We start from the raw sequence: 21467 nt of genomic DNA, 5'->3' as shown, positions 1-21467 counted from the left end.
TCTAGTCATGTTGTTTTTCTTTCTTGGGTATATCCAATCCTGTGTACATGGCCATTACTATTATACCTGCAGTAAAACATATCATTCTTCTTCAAACATCTTCTTTCATAGCTCATTATTATTATCAAAGGGTAAAAGAACAAAAACAAAGAAAAACAAATCGAAAATAGTAGTAATTGGCAAGGCAAATGACCGGATGTGGACTACGATGCAAGGCCTGAACCTCTGTATGCCTAGCTTGTAAGATGAGTTGGATGCTGAATAATGCAATGTCGAATCAATGCCTGTCTGGCAGCTTTGATTTAGAAATGACAACCACTCCTTGACCATATCCAATACGGGGATTTCGTCACTTGGACATTAATGGTATAGAAAACAAAATTTTCAATGGCAATACGACAATAGATATATCGTCAATATAACTATACAGTCCTGATATGATTATGTCCATCACAACAGCTGATTGCAGTCCCACTTATTCATGTCTGGTGTCCTGATACAAGTCAGGATCCAGGCAAGGCAGGTTTTGGAACTTTTCTTGAAGGTAACGCGTCTCAGGGATCCTTGGGTGTAAATTTAAATCTTTTTTAATTAAGAGAAAGAAATTTGTTACTTTTTATGTAAAAAATCACACATGAGTTAAATATTCTGAATGCGAGTGTAAATTTCATATTAATCCTTATAAACTTCCAAAAAGGAAAACAGAGCTCTGCTTTTATTTGTAGTAATTGCTAAACTTGGACACTTTCCATTCAGGCATGGTCGACAACTTGTTTTAGAAGCTCATCGTCAGCTTTGACAAACACCAAAGGCCATCCGTTGTCTTTAAGAACAAGGCGTAGCTGGGAGTCCAAACCAGATGAATATTTTCCGATCTCCTTGCATAAATATTGTTCGCATGAGTCACACACTGAAGGACAGTACGCAAGTTTATAGGATACGCCGCCCTTAATCCTAAACAGGCTGGACAGAGCATATGGGTCACCTTCCACCCCACCAGTTGTCACGAACCAATGTCCCCTTGATTCGTCATAGCTGTCCATCATCGACACTGTTGATTGGGAACATGCTGTTGGTCCGGAAGGGATGAACTTGATGTTAAGGTCAGTTGATTCGCGGATAACACCGTCGTCCTTGGTGTCCACTGGAGAAAATATCACTGGAATGCCTTGACGCAGGTCGAACCTTTCTTGGACAACATCATATGGGCAGGTTTGGTTTCTACCTTTGCCTAGATATAACCGGTTGTTAGAAAATTAGTAGAAGAAAAGAGAAGAAAGTAAGACTTGAGGCGTGCTGTAATACGCTTTCTTTAAAGAGTTGTTATCTATTATGGAGATTCACAACAAAGACTCTTCAGGATACAACAAGTCTTTTTACAAAATGCTTTTAATGAATTCTGATTTGGAAGTATATTTTTTTATAGACAGTGAGAGGTTGTGTCTGTTGTCTTTCAACAGATGTGTCCTTTTTATTTTCAACAGATGTGTCTATTGTATTTCAACAGATGTATCTATAACTTTCAATAGTTGTGTTTATTGTAAATATTTATTATTTATTTATTTTTATTTTATTATTTTTTAAAAGTTATATTTATTCTTAAACAGTCACATCTGAATACTTATCTTTCAACAAATATTACAAAATATTCAACAATCCCTCACTAGTTTGTAATATTAATAATACTATGCATAATAGAAAGTATCTCAAAGATTTGAACTTTTTATTAGTGTAGAAATTTTAAAGTTAAGACGAAGTTATTGGTATAACAAGGATTGAACCTCAACTCCTTATGTCATAACCGAAAATATCACACACATAGTATTATTTTTGAAGATTCTGCCAACTGCTTTAGCACTTATATGGCCTTGTGCTAATCACAGTTTCATGAATATTTACAAAAATAAACCCTTTTAATTCTTGGTTGGAGCGGCACCACTCCAACATTCATATAGGTGAAATTTGTATTTATGCCCCTGTTACTACAAGCATTTGATGTTTCCATTAAGAGCTTTTTGCTCATCCTTTTCTCATAACAGTCGCACTAAATGTTCTAGAATGAGGCTATTTAATATAAAATTCAGTGCATAATGATAGCATATAGTAACTTGTTATTACCCATTGAACTTTTATTATTAGTTTTGCTAACTCAAAGTTGGGTTTCCATTACTAATGCTTTTAAGTCAAGGGTTTTAGCCCCATTCCACTAAAAGTTGACTTTATAGCCTCTCTTGGCAAAGCTTTGGTAAGTGGACCAGCCAAATTCTTGCAAGATTTAACATAAACTATTGTTATAATGCCATTTAAGATTAATTCTCTTATATAGGCATGTCGCAAACTTATGTGTCTAGACTTTTCATTATAGATCTTATTATGGGCTACACACATTGTAGCCTCACTGTCACAATATATGGAAATGGCTGGCATTAGTTATGGCCATAACTTTATATCTAATAACAAATTTCTCAGCCATTCTGCTTCTTTTCCAACAGCTGCTAATGCTAAAAATTTCGATTTCATTGTGGAATGCGTAATACAAGTCTACTTCTTAGGTGCCCAACTAATGGCACAACCTCCTAAAGTAAAAATCCATCATGATGTGGAGTTATTGTTATCAATACTAGTTATCCAACTAGCATCTAAAAATCCTTCTAAAGCACTAAGAAAACCATTGTAACAAATTTTCAAATTTTTTGTTTTCTTTAAATATCCAAGTACTCTAATAATAGCCTTCCAATGATCCTTGCTAGGTTTACTTGTAAACCTTGAAAGTTTGCAAACAGCAAAAGCTATATCTGGTCTGGTACAATGCGCAACATACATAATGCTGCCTATGATACTAGCATATTCTAATTGTGTCATAACTCTTTCACAATTCTTAGTCAATTTTATACTCGAATCATAAGGAGTATTAAACTCTTTGATTTCCAAATGACTATATTTGTGAAGAATTTTCTCTATGTAATGTGATTAATTTAATGAAATCACATTTTGATCTCTTTTGACCTTAATTCTCAAAATTTTGTTAACTTCATTGAAATCTTTCATTTTGAAAACTGAAGTCAAATATTTCTTGGTTTCAACAATTCCAAGCATATTTGTATTAAAGATCAACAAATCATCTGCATAAAGACATATGATTACGCCATAACCTTTTGTAAATTTAGAGTAAATGCATTTATTTGCATTATTATGTACAAATTCATTTGAAAGTATAGTACTATCAAACTTTTCACGTCATTTCTTTAAAGCTTGTTTTAATCCATAAAGAGATTTGATTAGTTTACAAACCTTCCTTTCATTTTTAGGAAGTATAAAACCTTCAGGTTGCTCTATATATATTTCTTCATTAAGATCTCCATTTAAAAAGGCAGTTTTAACATTTATTTGACATGTAATTTATGAATAGAAGCTAAAGCCAAAAGTGTTCTTATGGATGTTATACTTGCTACCGGGGCGTAAGTATCAAAATAATATATGCCTTCTTTTTGCGTGAAACCTTTGGCAACTAGTCTAGCTTTAAAGGTTTGCACTGAACCATCTGTGTTATATTTCCTTCTAAATACCCATTTACAACCTATGGGTTTTGATCCAGGAGGAAGATCAACCAAAACCCATGTTTTGTTTGATAAGATTGAATCCATTTCATCATTTATTGCTTCTTTCCAAAAAGCTACATCCCTTGAAGACATAGCTTCTTTAAATGTTTTTGGATCATCTTCAATGTTTAACAAAATAGGTATCTTTTTACACACTTTGGTTCTACTTCCTTCTACAAGGAATGCTAATGCTTGTGAGTCAACAAAATCTAGATCTAAGTGCTTTCTTTTTATGGCTCTTTGACTTCTTCTCAACTCAATTTGAGTATCATCCATTTTCTTTACTGGATGTATTATAAGAAGTCATATCACTTTGGTCACAACTTGAAATTAAGACATTTTGTTCACAATCTTTATTATTAGAGTTATACATAAATTTATTTTCAATAAATTCAACATGTATAGACTCTACAATAATATTTGATTGTAAATCTAAAATTTTATATGCTTTATAATGTTGGGCATAGCCAACAAAAATGCCTTTTATTGCTCTTGTCGTAACGTGCGGATCTTGGAACCCGACCACTAGACGTGATGAAAACTCTAAAACTAGGAGTCGCCACCAATCTTTTTTACTAGGTGTGATTGGTAACCTATTGCCTCGATTCTAATCGACGGAGTCTTAATTAGATTTAAGCCCGTCGAAAGAATCTTAAACTGGTCTACGTTTTTCGAGATTTAGGTTCGGGATTACAATTATGCCCAGGGAAGGATTAGCACTCCCAGAACTCCCGTTTCATGAACAGTACCATTTTTAGATTATCCTATTATGCTTTATTTTTTAAGTTCATTTTATTTCCTTAGCTATTATTCACTTATTTTATCTCCTATTCAACCTAAAATGGAATGCAAATGTGAGGCAAGATAAAATGCATGATATGAGATGAAAAATGTCGGACAAATAATCTTTTATCGAGGACGTTCTAGCATATCCGCCCATCATACTGGTGGGATCCGGGATGTTCTCTCACCTAAGAAATTATCCGAGAAATTCACCTTTGTAAATTTGACAAATAAATCCCATCATCGGGGTTATCGTACATTTTTAAAAAAAAAATAATGTTTTCGTGAATAATGAACCTAATACTAGCTAAAGCCTTTTATTAAAGATGTTTCCCGAGCCTTCCCATCATACTGGTGGGACTCGGGGGCACCCTTTCACTTAGAGAACTTTCCGAGAGAAACTCACCTTCGTAAGATCTTCGAAAAATTCCATCATCGGGGCTTATACTCGCAAACAAAAATATCTATATGCAATGATATGCATGATGCAATAGAAATATATGATATGCTTTTGAAGTTTATTTTTACTTTATTATTTTTTTTTTTTATATTTTTTATCTTTTCATTATATTTTTTATTTATTTAAAATTAAAAATCTCGAAACCTCAAAATCAAGGCCCTCCCATCATACTGGTGGAGCCTTAATTCAGATTCTGAACCTAGGAAAAATTAGTCTGGGATTGCGACTTATCGCGTCCTTACCGATCATCCCATCATCGGTATTAAATCGAACAATTATTTTATTAATAATTCTTTATCTTATCCTATTTTTATTCTCTCCCTATTTGTACCCATCTCCATTTCATATAGAACTACCTTTTTCGCCCAATTTGATATTTTCATATTTTGTTTCATTATATTTTAATTTTAATCCTCCCTAATTTATTTTCATTCCTATTGTCTTTACATGAATTTACATAACTATGTATCTCATAAATATGTTCCACATTTCATCTTTTCCCTCCACTTATATTTTTTCTAAATAATGTTCTATATCCAAATATGTGCATATATTGCTAATCTTAATAAATCTACTTATACCATTAAATGTTTACTTTCCTATATTTATTACTTAAATAAATCTATTAATCTTTTTAATAATTAAATGTTTATTTATTTCTCTACATATTTTATGCTTGGATCTCTTTTTATAGTTGAATAACTATTTCACCAGATTTTATTATTATTTATTATATAATCAAGTATATATATACTCTTATATTTTTTTACTTATTCTCATTTTTTATCATTATTCATTCACTCATTCATCATTCATTTTTTTTTTATATCATTAAACATCCTATTTTATCCTCATCTATTTTTTTAAAAAAATTATTTTCTATTTTTTTTAATTTTTATTGCCAAGCACAACCACAAAATCAAAACAAAAAATAAGTGTATACCTTCAATGGGTTAACAGTAGCCCAACACGATCAGCCTGGCCCAACTGGTCTGCCTATCAAACCCCACCGTCTAGTCCAGAAGCCCACCTCTCCTCTAGTCAGAGTGCATTGTTTGGTTCCTTGCTTCAGCCACCCTTTGTGCTCCAAAATGGCACCGTTTTGAGCTTTGGAAAGGTCTATTGATTAGTTACAAAACGACGTAGTTTTAAGCCCTTTAAACCTTAACTATAAAATCCTCTTTTTCTCTCATTTTTCCATTTTCTCCCTTTTGTCTCTCTCTCTAGCCGCCGGCTGCTCAACCCACTCTCTACCTCTTTACCGCTCGACGTCGCCGACGTTGTCGCCTTTCAGCAGCTATCTTCCTTCAACCGATAGCTACCCAAAAAAAAAAGTTCTCTTTGACGCTCGACGTCGCAAACGTCGTCCCCCTCCAACAACTCTTTTCCTTCCGTCGATAGCTACCCCTCCAGCAACTCTCTTCCTTTTGCAGGCAGCTACCCCCTAAAAACTCGCTGATCTGCTCTAAATTTTCCCCAAGATAGCCTTCAATCGACGCTCCTTTTTGGGGATCAATCGGGTCTCTCTCTTACTCCCTTTCCTACGACGACACAACCACCTCTCAACCCGCTTTTAAAATGGTGGCATAACAACCTCCCAACCCCCCTTTTTAAACGGCAACACAAACCCCAAACTCCCTAAACTCCCACCAGTGACACCTTTTTTTTAAATTTTTTTTATATATCTTTTTGTGGTTGTTCTCGATTGTTGGTTCTAACTAGGAATTTTTGGGTTTTTTGGTTTGTAGGTGGCTAGGATTTTTTTTTATTTTCTTTTGGTTGCTAGTTCTTGGTTGTTAGAAGAATAGAGAAATGATTTTTCTGTGGTATTCGGCTGCTAAAGGCTAGGTTTTTTACTGTGAGGGATTTTTCTGTTCCTTTTTTTTTATTGTCAATTTTCTTGCTTTTATACCCCGATTATGTTCACGAGGTGCCATTTTCCACCTTCTGTCAGACGTGAGTTTTTCGCGTCTGGCACTGCATATCATGCTTGGTAGGGTGCGTCCGCACCCTGCCAGTCGTACATTTTCATTTTTTGCTTTTTACTTTTTTTTTTCTCATTTTTTCTTTTATAATGTTTATTTCACCTAAAAAACTAGTGTTTACAGCTCTAGGTCCAAGCTTTGTTTTTTGTGGTTCAGGAACTTTATAAAAAGCCAAGCACCCCCACACTTTAAGATATTCCAAGTTTTGTTTTCTTCCATTCCAAAGTTCATAAGGTGAAACCTTAATACTTTTGAAAGGAATTTTATTCAGTATATGACATGTTGTTAATAAGGCTTCACCCTATAAATTGTGCAATAAATGTGCATTTAATAACATAACATTTGTCATATCAACCAAAGTTTTATTTTTCCTTTCAGCTAATCCATTTTATTGTGGTGAATAAGGAGCACTTTTTTGATGTATCAAACCATTTTCTTCACAAAAATTATCAAATTCTGTAGGAAAATATTCTCCTCTTTTATCACTTCTTAGAATTTTGATTTTTCTACCTATTTGGTTTTCCACAACAAATTTATATTCTTTAAATTTTTGAAAAGCTTCATCTTTTGTTTTAATTAAATAGACATAACTGAATCTAGAATAATCATCTATGAAAGTTATAAAATATTTTTTTTCTCCTCTAGTTAACTTTCCATTTAATTCACATATATTAGAATGCTCAATATCTAATAATTGTGAGTTTCTTTTTACACTACAAAAAGGTTTCTTTGTCATTTTTGCTTGTATACATATTTTACATTTTTCTAAGTACTCATGTTTGCATGCAATATAACCATATTTAGACAAAAATTTCATGGAACCAAAATTTAAGTGTCCTAATCTAGCATGCCATAATAAAAAATTAGACTCAACAGTATAAGCAAAAATTATATTTATTTCATCAATACTGAACTTGTACATGCCATTACAAAAGTATCTTTTTCCTACAAAACCACCCTTGGATACTATTACATTATCATATTCGATTACAATTTTAAAACCTTTCTTTGCAAGCAAACTAGCAGAAACTAAATTTTTTCGAATTTCAAGAACATGGAATACATTGAGTAACGTCAGCTTTTGTCCAGAAATGAAGTTCAACTCAACAGTCCATTTTCCTTCAACTTTGGTTGTAACATGATTTCCCATCAAAACATTTTCTGATATTATTAATTTTCATGTATGTCTAGAACAAGTTTTTGTCATTGCATACATGAATTGTAGTACCAGAATCTAGCCATCAATCTTTACTTTTATTGGAATCAACAACCATGTTCAATTCTGTTACCATTTTAATATTCATTGTAGAAACCATGGCAACTAATTCATTGACAACCTCTTCTATTATGTTTGCTTTTTCAGGATTTATAGAACCAAAATTCTTTCCTGCCTTCCTTGATCTGCATTCACTAATCATATGACCTTTCTTTCCACAATGAAAATATTTTATATTTTTCTTATCTTTTTTTTCTTAAAGTCCTGTCTTGAAACTTTCAGTGCAGATGACTTGAATTTCATAGAATTCTTTCCAAAATTTTTAGAATTCTGACTCACAAGATTCACCTTCGAATCAGAAGGCTGAAATAGTGTATCACGAGCACGTGTTTCACATTTTATTTGCATTTGAGTCGTGAATTGTTCTATTGATAAAAACTCCATAGAATGTAGAACCTTTTTTTCTATAATTATTCCGAGATTGAGGCAGTTTAGAAAGAATTGCACCTATTTGTAGCGCATCAGGAACCTTAACCTCAAGGTATTTTAGTTTTGAAACTAAAACTTGTAAATCATGTATTTGATCCATGATAGACAGATTGTCACTTATCTTAAACTCAAAATATTTTAAAGATAAAAATTTGTTAGTACCTCTTTTTTCGTTTTTATAGCTAGTTTCCAAGGCTTCCCAAATTTCCTTTGGAGTTTTCAGATTGGAGTAGAGAGACAATCTGTCAAAGTGTTTAGAATGTGTCCACGACATATCAATTCATCTTCTTCACGTTTTTTTCTCTCTGCCTTTTGTGCATCAGAGTCTTCAACAATCAGTTCTAGAAGTGCAGTAAGAGTTGGATCTAGAACATAATAAACCTTCAAGGCTGTGAGCAAAAACACCATCTTATCTCTCCAGTGGGTGAAATTCGTTCCATCAAACCGATCAAATTTGATGAATTCTTAATTCATAAGTTGAAATCTTGAAATTGAATTAGACTCCATTGAAAACAACTCTTTAAAATTGTTAGGAAATTAGTAGAAGAAGAAAAGAGAAAAAAGTAAGGCTTGAGGCGTGTTGTAACACACTTTCTTTAAAGAGTTATTGTCTACTATGGGGATTCGCAGACAAAGACTCTCCAAGATATAACAAGCCTTTTTGCAAAATGCTTTTAATGAATTCTGATTGAAAGTATGTTCTTTTATAGACAGTGAGAGGTTGTGTCTGTTGTCTTTCAATAGATGCGTCCTTTTTATTTTCAATAGATGCGTCCTTTTTATTTTCAACAGATGTGTCTGTATTATTTTAACAGATATGTCTGTTGTATTTAAACAGACGTATCTATAACTTTCAATAGTTGTGTTCATTGTAAATATTTATTATTTATTTATTTTTATTTTATTATTTTTTAAGAGTTATAGTTATTTTTAAACAATCACACCTGAATACTTATTTTCTAACAAATATTACAAACTATTCAACAATATTGAACGCTCAGCAGAGCTCTTCACCATGGACATCATAGAATGGATCATTTTCATCAGCAGCAGAGGATTTTGACGAGAAAACAGGGAGGAGCAAAAGCTAACGTGGTGTTCATCATTAACACTATTGAGAAGCAGCTAGCTCTGATAGATTTGGATGTCGGTTGCCTCTAGTTCAGCTCATCAATTTATAAAAGGTTCGGAAGTGATCCCTACTCAATTATGAATGGCTTTTTCTCTACTAAAATAGTGCCATGCATGGCCATTAAAACGTGGCCAAAAGCTGCTTCACACATTTCCGTAACAACTCTTTTTTTATAATTATCTTTTGTTTAAAAGGCCAAAATATTTATATAAGGGAGTGTCGGGCAATTTCTCATTTAAGAAGTATTAAACAATATATATTTCTTTATAAAGGTTGATTAATTGTTGGAATAGGCATAAATTTGGCATTCTTCATCCATTCCCATGCACTATTTTGGTCATATCATATAAATATATATATATCTGTTATATGTATTTTTGATACATCGATTTGGTCACTTATATTTTCAAAATAAATCATAGCATAGAAATATATCATTCGTCCAAAATATTTTTACATAGTTCATAATTAAAAGGAAGAAGAAAAAAATGTTAAAAATCGTAATAATTAAGGCTATGTTTGGTTGATATTTTAATTTTTATTTTTATGTAAAAATTGAATATATAAATATAATAAAAGATAGAAAAACAAAAATAAATAACAAAAAACAAAAGTAAAAAAGGATCAGTCAAATACAGTATAAAATTTTATTTTTCTAAAAAAAATTATTGAATATATACGTACGTGAATCACGGTGTAGATTTGAAAGCTCAATAACACAATGTTGAAGTCAATCATACTAAATGCCTGTCGGGAAAAAAAAAAAAAAAACTTTGCTAGAATTCTCATTTTAGTAGATGCTCCAGCATTTCAATTTTCTTATCTTATATGGATAATGTCAGTATAGATAAAACTTATCTATTATGGAAATTGGACCCATGCACTGCCTTGTAAAGATATAGAAGCCAAAAATTTTTATATCAATCTGACAATAATAATATTTTATATATGCCAGAGACACGAGGATAAGCTGGAGATTCGAATGTTAAACATCAATCTTCTTAAAAAAGACAATTGCTAAGTTAAGTTTAAGGATAAATAAATTGCATAATATCTTAAAAGTTTTCAAATCATTTTTAAAAAATTTAAATAATTTTTTTATTTTTTTATTATATTTAATCAAATATATTAACATTTTATTCGAATTAAACACAAATCAAGATCCAAATAGGACATGTTTTGGATTGTCTTAAAACTAACACGTAATAGGGTTGGGGTTGGTGTAAATAAAAAAATTATCCTTATAAACTTTAAAAAAAGGAAGTGAGGCAGGTACTTAATCCTTTCAAGTTTGGAAAGAAATTCATTTAATTATTATGTCCATTAAATGTTCAAAATAGTGAATTTGGAAAATAAAGAGGTTAAAACCAAGAAAGATTAAAGATGACAAAACATAAAAATAACATTCAAATATGATGAATAAAATGACCAAATGCGAAGTTTCTTTGTAATAAAGGCGGGCCAGTGTCACATGCCAGCTGCCATGAGCACATGCACAAATCCCTTGTCAAGCTTGCTGGACAATAACAGCAGCCTGCTCTGATGTGCTATGGGCCTATGGCCATCTGAGAGCACTGGACTGTGGAGGGTCCCATTGCGTTGATATTTAAAGTACAATTTTAATTCTACCAGGACAAAAAGTACAATATATGAATATATATGAATGATTGAATTTTTTTTTTATTCTATAATGATTAGATTGAACGTTGAGTTGGTGGATTGTTGCACTTCCTTTGGATTTGTATCAATTATCAACTCTTTCAACTCCAAAGTTAATTCTAACTAGTGTTTAGTTTTAATTTTTTTTTACTAACATGCCACATCAAATATCTTTCTCAAAATTTGATGTCGTATCTCAAAATTTGATGTCACATCAAGTATATTTTTTTATATTTTATATTTTATATTTAATTAAAAAGAAATTATTTTAAGTATATAGTTTTTAAATTAAAAAAAAAAAACTAAAGGAGGACGCTATAAGAGAGCTTGGACTGCCACTCGCAACAAGGAGTCTATTTTGAGAGGATTCTTTTTAATGAAATTGACTCTCCAATCAATCAACTAGGAGGTGCTAGTTTTCAGCATGCCCTCTGAGAAGGGAATGTTTATTGATTTCTTTGCAAAATATGGTGTCGTTAAGAAGACAATGTTCTCGCCATGATGGTGATTTTTTATGCCTGCATGCTATAATGATTGTGATGGTCTTCTGCTTCTGTCTATCGGCTTGAGCAGTATGGCGGATATGATTTGGTCTGCGGCAACTTTTGTCTCTAGTCATGGTTATTGATCTTTATGTTTTGTTTTCATACAATTTGTGGTCTTGTTAATCTGTTGATACTCGTCTTTAGAGAATGCAGAATCCAGCAGTAACTCCTTATAACACTTGTTTTTAGGAGGCGATGTATGTACTCACAGTCATTTAGGTGTGCTAAATTTTGTAGGGGACATTCTGCTACAGACAGATCCATCTTGGATCTGCCCCGTTCATGCCGGTTCCCCCCATTTCCGGATATTCGATAAAATAATACTTTGACTGAGCCAAAAAAAAAATTGCAGCTTCCTTATTGATAATTAGATGTCACATGGTGTTATTCATTAATAATATGGGTATGTTTCCTGTAGAAAGACAGAACCAAGGGGCATAGACATAGTCATAGACTCATAGATAGAAGCAAAGGAAAAGTGGCAAGCGCTTTTCCTTAGTAGCTAGATATTTATTTAGACCAAGGCAATAATCATATTGCATTACATAATCAACATATATAGAGGGAAGCAGAGCCTCTACTTTTATTTGTAGTAATTGCTAAACTTGGACACATTTCATTCAGACATTCACAACTTGTTTTAGAACTTCATCATCACTGGCTTTGATAAATACAAAAGGCCATCCGTTGTCGCTTAGAACTAGGCGTATCAGGGAGTCAAAACCAGATGAATGTCTTCCGATCTCACTGCATAAATATTTTGTGCATGACTCACACACTGAAGGACAGAGAGCAAGTTTATAGGAGATACCGCCAGGAGCCGCAGTAATCCTAAACAGGCTGGACAAAGCCTGTGCGTCACCTTCCAACCCGCCAGTTGTCACGAACCATTCTCCCCCTGATTCGTCATAGCAGTCCACCTTCCACACTGTTGATGGGGAACAAGCTGTAGGTTGGGGACGGATGAACTTGATGTTAAGGTCAGTTGATTCGTGGATAACATCACCCTCGGTGTCCACCGTAGAAAATGTCACTGGAATGCCACGAACCAGGTCGGACCTTTCTTGGGCAACATCATATGGGCACGTTTTGTTTCTACCTTGGCCTAGATATAACCCGCCACCACCAGCACCCCATATTGCTGACACAACGTAATATTGAACGCCAGGGCGGACCTCATCGCCATTGACGTCATACACTGGAACATTTTCATCAGTTGCAGAGGATTTTGATGAGAAAACAAAAAGGAGCAAAAGCATAGCCAACGTGGTCTTCATCATTAACACTGTTGAGATGCGGCTAGCTTTGGTAGATTTGAATGTGGGTTGCTTCCGGTTCAGCTCAATTTATAAAGGTTGGGACGTCATCCCCTGCTCAATTATGCATGGCTTTTTCTCTACTAAAATAATGCCATGCATGGTGATTGAAACGTGGCCAAAAGTGCTTCACACATTTCAATAACAACTCTTTGTAACTCCTATCGTAGTGTTTAAGGCAAAAATATTTATATAATGGAGTGTCGGCCAATTTCTCATTTAAGAAGTGTTAAACAATATATATTTCTATATAAAGGTTGATTAATTGTTGGATTAGGCATAAATTTCTCCATCCATTCTCATACAATATTTTGGTTATATTATATAAATATATATGTTATATGTATTTGTGATACATCGATCTGGTCATCTATATTTGCAAAATAAATCATAACATAGAAATATATCATTCGTCCAAAATATTTTTATATATAGTTCATAAACAAAAGGAAGAAGAAGAAAATGTTAAAAATCGTAATAATTAAGTTTATGTTTGGTTGATATTTTAATTTTTATTTTACGTAAAAATTGAATATATAAATATAATAAAAGATAGAAAAACAAAAATAAATAACAAATAACAAAAGTAAAAAAAAAAATCAATCAAACACAGCATAAAATTTTATTTTTCTAAACAAATTATTGAATATATACCTACGTGAATCACGTTGTAGATTTGAAAACACAATAATGCAATAATGCAATTTTGAAGTCAATCATGTTAAGTATACATAATACTTATCTAAATATGGAAATTGGACCCATGCACTTTGGCCTTATTTATAGAAGCCAAAAATATTTATATCAATCTGACAATAATAATTATTTACATATATGTGAGAGACAAGAATAAGCTAGAGATTTGAATATTAAACATCAATCTTCTTAAAAAATAAAAAACAATTTCTAAGTTAAGTTTAACAATAAATAAATTGCATAATTTTTTAAAAATTTTTATTTTTTTATTACATTCAATCAAATATGTTTTCATTTACTCAACTTAAAGACCTATCAAACAAAAATCAAGATCCAGGCAAGACAGAATTTGCGTAGCAGGATTGGGCTGGGTGTAAATAAAAAAAAATCCTTATAAACTTAAAAAAGGGAAGTGAGGCAAGTACTCAAAGTTTCTTTGTTAAAAAGGAGGGTCAGTTTTACATTTCAGCTGCCATGCGAAGTTTCTTGATTTGTTCTTATATATATATAATGATAAGATTGAACCTTGAGTTGTTGGATTGTTGCACATCAATTTGGATATTTGTATGTATCAACAATCAACTCCTTCAACTCTTTCAAAAAAAAAAAAAATTCTTTCAACTCCAAAGTTAATTCTAATTTCTTAGTGTTCAGTTTTAGATTTTTTTACTATATGAATTTCCAGTTTCCTATATCGATACTTAGATGTCATATATATGGCATTATTCATTAATAAAATGGTTATTTTCCTGTAAAAAGACATAATTAAGGGGCATAGTTATAGTAATAGATAGCAACAAAGGTACTACGCCATGGAGATTAAGAAGAAATGAGATGCACATGGAGGCTTGGCAAACGATTGGTGAGCAGCTGGGGTATCCACCATGTGCCTCGGGAAGCCAAGGAAATAGCAGATCAGTTGGCAAAAAATGGTGACCAAAGGAGGCAGCCGATGCAAATGAGCATGGTATGACATGGTTGCAGGTATTGTAAGTTCTGATGATTATTAATTTTGTGTTCCTGTCGGTGTGGCAGCCTGGGAAAGATTCTGGCTGATGGGTGCATGTGTAGTGAGGTCGTTATACAAAGGAATGCGAGGGTCTGTTTTGCTGGTCGGTTTTTGTTTCTGCAAATTGATGTGTTTAATGGACAGGGAACAGTTTGAACTGGGTTGTGGTGGGATGATTCTGATGTCTATGCTCCCGGGGTTTATGTATGTGCTAGGGAGTTTTGGACCTTTTGGTAATTGGCTGCCTGTTAGTTTGACACCAGTTACAACTTTATACAAGTCTTTTTTTTCTATACGTTTAGTACCGTTTGATACGGGAATAGCTATTCTCAACTACTATTTGCTTTCCTTAGTTGATAATTTGGTAAGGAATAGCAATTCCCCCGTTTTACCTATTCTTCGGAATTAAAACAGAGTTTTTTTTAACTACACCCACCCCTCCCTTGATATATATTAGCTATTCCATGTCTAATGGAATAACTTCAAAAATAGTTAAGATTAAGTTACCCCTTATAAGTTTAGAAATTTACAACCCCATCCATATTAATATTTGTAAATAAAATATTAATATTTAAATAAATTATAAATTATTAATATTTAAAAATTAAAATAAAATAAAATAAATAATCATAATAACATTTAAATTATAAATAAAATATTATTTAAATTATCAATTATTAATATTTAAAAATAAAATAAAATAAAAAATAATCATATATAAAATAAAGAGTATTTTTATCTTTTTATCATTTATTCTTTTTTTATTCTTAAATTATTTTTACCAATCAAATACTGTAATAAGTTTTAATAGCTATTCGTCTCTCATTCTATTCGTCGCATTAAATTACGTAATATATATTCTTATCTTATTTTATTATCATAAAACAGCTATTCTATTTCATTTCTATTTATTTTACAAATCAAATGTGTTGTTTGTGATATACGCAAGACACACTTTAAATGGGGATGTCCATTTACCTGTAAAATTCTTGCTTCTCAAAAGAAAGATAGCAACAAAGGCAAATGCTAAGCGCTTTTCCTTCACTAGGTATATATATAGCAAATGTCAAGCGCTCTTCCTTCAATAAGTGTGTATATATATATATTCAATCACATCCAAATATTTGATTCATTGCTTAGTATATAACTTAATGTTTAAAAAGCAAATCTCTTTTCTCTCAATTATATATACAGTCCAAGGCAACAATAATATTGCATTTCATAATCAACATTTAGGGTAGCAGAGACTTTGCTTTTATTTGTAGTAATTGCTAAACTTGGAGGCATTTCATATTCAGACATGGACAACTTGTTTTAGAACCTCATTACCAGCTTTGATAAACACAAAAGGCAATTCGTTGTCGCTTAGAACTAGACGTATGAGAGGGTCAAAACCAGATGAATATCTTCCGATCTCGCTGCATAAATATTTTCTGCATGACTCACACACCGAAGGACAGAAAGCAAGTTCATATAACAAACCGCCAGCGCCCTTAATTTTAAACAGGCTAGACAAAGCCTGTGGGTCACCTTCCACCCCACCAGTTGCCACGAACCATTCTCTCCTTGATTCGTCATAGCTGTCCACCTTCCAAACAGTTGATTGGGAACAAGCTGTTGGTCCGGGAGGGATGAAGCTGATGTTAAGGTCAGTTGGTTCGTGGATAACACCACCCTTGGTGTCCACCGGAGAAAATGTCACAGGCAGGGCCGGCTTTAGCATAAAGCCAGCAAAGCCCTCGCTTTAGGCTTCATAATTTTATAGGTCCCATAATTTTATATATATTTAATATAAAATTAAGTGTCTTAAATAATTAATAAAATATTTCTTAAATTAAGTGTCTCTTGAATATTTATTTTCATTCTCTTCCTACCTCTTATTAATTCTTAATTATTTATCTTACTTCCTCATTTATGTAAAAGTCAAAATAATTAATAACATTACATATTTTCTCATTTTTTCAATTATGTGCCTAATAAATTTTTATTTTTTATCACTTCTCAATTCTCATAATACTAATAATTCTCAATTATTTTTTTCATTTTCAATGAACATAATTTATTTTTAATGATCTCCAACTAATGATAATTATTTTTAATTTAAATAAAAAAGGCCTCATTTAAAATTTTTTTTCTCAATAAGAGCCTCATTTGAATATTTAATCGTTTTAAACCTTTAAAAATATTGAACCACCCCTGATCACTGGAATGCTATGACGCAGGTCGAACCTTTTCTTGGACAACATCATATGGGCAGGTTTGGTTTCTACCTTTGCCTAGATATAACCCGCCCCCACCAGCACCCCATATTGCTGACACGACGTAATATTCAACGCCAGGGCGGAGCTCATCGCCATTGAGGTGATACACTGAACCATTTTCATCAGTTGCAGAGGATTTTGATGAGAAAACAAAGAGAAGCAGCAAAAGCATAGCTAACGTGGTCTTCATCATTAACGGTATTGAGAAGCAGCTAGCTACGGTAGATCTGAGCGTAGGTTGCATATGAAATAGTTCAGCTCAATTTATAAAGGTGGGGAGGTGATCCTGCTAAATGATGCATGGCCTTTTCTCTATTAAAATAATGTCATGCATGGTGATTAAAAGGTTACCAAAATTTACTTCAAACATTTCCATAAAAATTCTTCTTAATTCTTATCTTATGTTTAAGGCCCAAAATATTTATCTAAGGGAGTATATATACTCAATACTTCCAACTGCTTGATTGTTGTAATAGGCATAAATTGAGACTCTCCTTCCATTCTCATGCAATATTCTGGTAATATTATATAAATACATAAACATTAAAAATTACAATAATTAAAGTTATATTTGGTTGATATTTTTATTTTTTATATAAAAATTAAAAGGATAAAATATATTGACACTTTCAACTTTTAATCATAATAACATGTGGGTTTATTAGTTTTTAAAATAGATAATTCGCTTAAAACATATAAACGACATTAATATCTAAAAATAAAATATCTAAAACGTTTTTTTTTCTTTTTTTTTCTTTTTTTTCAAGTCGATCAATAGTGCTTCTTTATACCAACCGCCCATTCTACAGTTGAATTTGATCGTGAAATGGTAGATCAGATCGAATCTCGCCAAAAGAGCATGCATGGGAGCACCAGATCTGGTGCTCCCTTGATGCTCACCCTAGGGGAGCATCGTCAACCACAAGGTGACCGAATTATAAGCTTTCTTTTTTAAAAAGAGAACAAAAATTAAAAAAATAGTTTATATAATAGTAATTTTTAAAATTAATAAATAATAAAATTATTTTAAAAATATTATCACGTCATTAAACTAATGAAAACATTGACAGTTGACTAACAATAAGATTTATTTGTCCAATAAAAATATTTTTTAGATAAATTATTTATTTTGAAAATTAATATATTTGCGTGTAATTATGATCAAAAGTTGAAGATATCAATGTATTTGATTCAAATAAAAAATAATAAAAAATTATAAACAAAAAACAAATAATGAGAAAAACAAAAATATCACCTAAATGGAAATTTAAAACTTTATTTTCTTAAACAAATTAGCATATATATACACGTATATGAATTCAACATTATAGATTTGAAAGCCCAATAATTGAAGTCAAACATATTAAATGGCCGTTGGAAAAACAACTTGGACAAAATTGACCACACTCCTTACCATTTTAATAGATGCTCGAGCATTTCAATTTTCATACGTAAAATGGAAAACAGGTTTCGAATCTTAAACATCAATCTTTCTTTAAAAATAAGACATGATATTTGAAAAAACTATTAAATTATTTAAAAACATTTAAATAAGTTTTTTTATTATATTTTTCAATTTTTTGTATTGTTACTTTAAATCAAATAAAATTTTATAATTAATAATTAATTAATTATCATTAATCAAAATATCATTTATCATATTATCTTCACATTTTGATAAAAAATTATTTTAAATATTATATAAAAAAATAATAATAAATAAATTATTGCAACTTGAAGGTGGATTGTCTCGCTGCTGTTCGGCTGCATGCTCAGATTGTCCTTTTTTCTCTTCCTTTTGAGCCTATTGGGCCTTAAGCCCAACTAAACACAAATCAAGGTCTGGACAGGTTTGCCGCAGTTAAGAGAAGTAGAGAACTCGTAATTCGGGTTGGATTGGGTATGTCGGTTTGTACAATTTCTTTGCATTTTCCGACCCAATCCAATATGGAAACTAAAAGGCAACCAGATACCCAAAAAAAATGACTTCCAAAGATTTTTCAGTTAAAAACTGTAATTTGTTTTTTTTTTTTTTGCTTTCAATTCATATAGAGAATCTTATACATTTGCTAATTTAAAATGTTTATCGGGAATAAGGTGTACATCATTTTACGTTTGTAAATTTTATGAAAAATTTTCTCCATCTAACGTGAAATTTACCTATACTTCAAAATTAATACAAAGTTTTTTTTAACTACGCCCACCCCTCCCTTGATATATATTAGCTGTTCCATGTCTAGTGGAATAACTTCAAAAATTGTTAAGATTAAGTTACCACTTATAAGTTTAGAAATTTACAACTCTATCCACATTAATATTTGTAAATAAAATATTAATATTTTAAAATATTAATAATTAAATTATAAATAAAATATTAATATTTAAATGATCGATTATTAATATTTTAACTAAATTATAAATTATTAATATTTAAAAATAAAATAAAATAAAGGATATTTTATTCTTTTATCAAGTATTTTTTTATTCTAAAGTTATTTTTACTAATCAAATACTATAATAAGTTTTAATAGCTATCCTTTTCTAATTTTATTCGTCGTACTAAATTACGTAATATATATTATCCATTTAAAAAGCAAATCATTTTTCTTTCAATTATATATATACACAATCCAACGCAACAATAATATTGCATTTCATAATCAACATTTAGGGAAGCAGAGACTTTGCTTTTATGTGTAGTAATTGCTAATCATGGAGACACTTCATATTCAGATGTGGACAACTTGTTTTAGAACCTCATGACCAGCTTTGATAAACACAAAGGGCAATTCGTTGTCGCTTAGAACTAGAGGTATGAGAGGGTCAAAACCAGATGAATATCGTCCGATCTCGCTGCAAAAATATTTTTTGCATGACTCACACCGAAGGACAGAAAGCAAGTTTATATGACAAACCGTCAGAGCCCTTAATTTTAAACAGGCTAGACAAAGCCTGTGGGTCACCTTCCACCCACCAGTTGTCACGAACCATTCTCCCCTTGATCCGTCGTAGCTGTCCACCTCCCACACTGTTGATTGAGAACAAGCTGTTGGTCCGGGAGGGATGAACCTGATGTTAAGGTCAGCTGATCCGTGGATAACACCACCCTTGGTGTCCACTGGAGAAAATGTCACTGGCAGGGCCGGCTTTAGCATAAAGCCAGCAAAGCGCTTGCTTTAGGCTTCAAAATTTTATAGGTCTCATAGTTTTATATAATATAATTAATTATATTAAATATATATATAAAAATTAAAATAATTAATAAAATATTTTTTAAAGTAAGTGTCTCTTGAATATTTATTTTTCTTCACTTCCTACTTTTTATTAATTTTTAATTATTTATCTCACTTTTTTACTTATGTAAAAGTCAAAATAATTAATAAAATTACATATTCTCTCACTTTTTCAATTATGTATCTAATAAATTTTTTTATCATTTTTCAATTGTCATAATGTTAATAATTCTTAATTATTTTTTCTATTTTCAATTAACGTAATTTATAATTAATGATCTTCAACTAATGATAATTATTTTTAATTTAAATAAAAAGTGCCTCATTTAATTTTTTTTCTCAATAAGAACCTCATTTAAATATTTAATCATTTTAGACTTTTAAAAATATTGAGCCACCCCTGGTCACTGGAACGCTATGCCACAGGTCGAACCTTTTCTTGGACAACATCATATGGGCAGGTTTGGTTTCTACCTTTGCCTAGATATAACCCGCCACCACCAGCACCCCATATTGCTGGCACGACGTAATATTCAACGCCAGGGCAGAGCTCATCGCTATTGAGGTCATACACTGGACCATCTTCATCAGCTGCAGAGGATTTTGATAAGAATACAAAGAGAAGCAGCAAAAGCATAGCTAACGTGGTCTTCATCATTAACGGTGTTGAGAAGCAGCTAGCTACGGTAGATCCGAGCGTAGGTTGCATATGAAATAGTGCAGCTCAATTTATAAAGGTGGGGAGGTGATCCTGCTAAATGATGCATGGCCTTTTCTCTATTAAAATAATGTCATGCATGGTGATTAAAAAGTTACCAAAATTTACTTCAAACATTTCCATAAAAATTCTTCTTAATTCTTATCTTATGTTTAAGGCCCAAAATATTTATCTAAGGGAGTATATATACTCAATACTTCAAACTGCTTGATTGTTGTAATGGGCATAAATTGAGACTCTCCTTCCATTCTCATGCAATATTCTGGTAATATTATATGAATACATAAAAATTAAAAATTATAATAATTAAAGTTATATTTGGTTGATATTTTTATTTTTTACTTTTTATATAAAAATTAAAAAATT

The 21467-nt window shown here is 31.6% G+C and overlaps 2 protein-coding genes across 2 annotated transcripts; both read right to left on the bottom strand.

The window, feature by feature from the left end:
* Positions 1–12330: 12330 nt before the first annotated feature.
* LOC18607502 (21 kDa seed protein-like) lies at positions 12331–13202 on the bottom strand. Its single transcript, XM_007041695.3, has one exon. It carries the CDS (start codon positions 13146–13148, stop codon positions 12489–12491), a length of 660 nt encoding a protein of 219 aa, XP_007041757.3. The 5' UTR covers positions 13149–13202; the 3' UTR covers positions 12331–12488.
* Positions 13203–16183: 2981 nt separating this feature from the next.
* On the bottom strand, positions 16184–21041 carry LOC148763920 (21 kDa seed protein-like). Its single transcript, XM_088803314.1, has 2 exons — positions 20817–21041; positions 16184–16603 (listed from the first exon to the last, which is right to left on the bottom strand). The coding sequence occupies exons 1-2, from the start codon at positions 21039–21041 to the stop codon at positions 16184–16186; spliced, it is 645 nt and encodes a 214-aa protein (XP_088659440.1).
* Between the last annotated feature and the right edge of the window lie 426 nt (positions 21042–21467).

This window comes from Theobroma cacao, chromosome 2 (assembly GCF_053813885.1).
Source record: "Theobroma cacao isolate CCN51 chromosome 2, ASM5381388v1, whole genome shotgun sequence".
NCBI lineage: Eukaryota > Viridiplantae > Streptophyta > Magnoliopsida > Malvales > Malvaceae > Theobroma > Theobroma cacao.
Note: the sequence above shows the minus strand (reverse complement) of the source record. Positions and strands in the feature narration are given on the sequence as shown.

Bases quoted from the DNA above. Each gene is read 5' to 3' on its own strand.
- LOC18607502 (XM_007041695.3), bottom strand. From the start codon at position 13,148: ATGATGAAGACCACGTTGGCTATGCTTTTGCTCCTTTTTGTTTTCTCA.
- LOC148763920 (XM_088803314.1), bottom strand. From the start codon at position 21,041: ATGATGAAGACCACGTTAGCTATGCTTTTGCTGCTTCTCTTTGTATTC. The intron at 16,604-20,816 runs GTTCGACCTGTG...TTTATGCTAAAG, and splicing joins ATGATGTTGTCCAAGAAAAG to CCGGCCCTGCCTGTGACATT.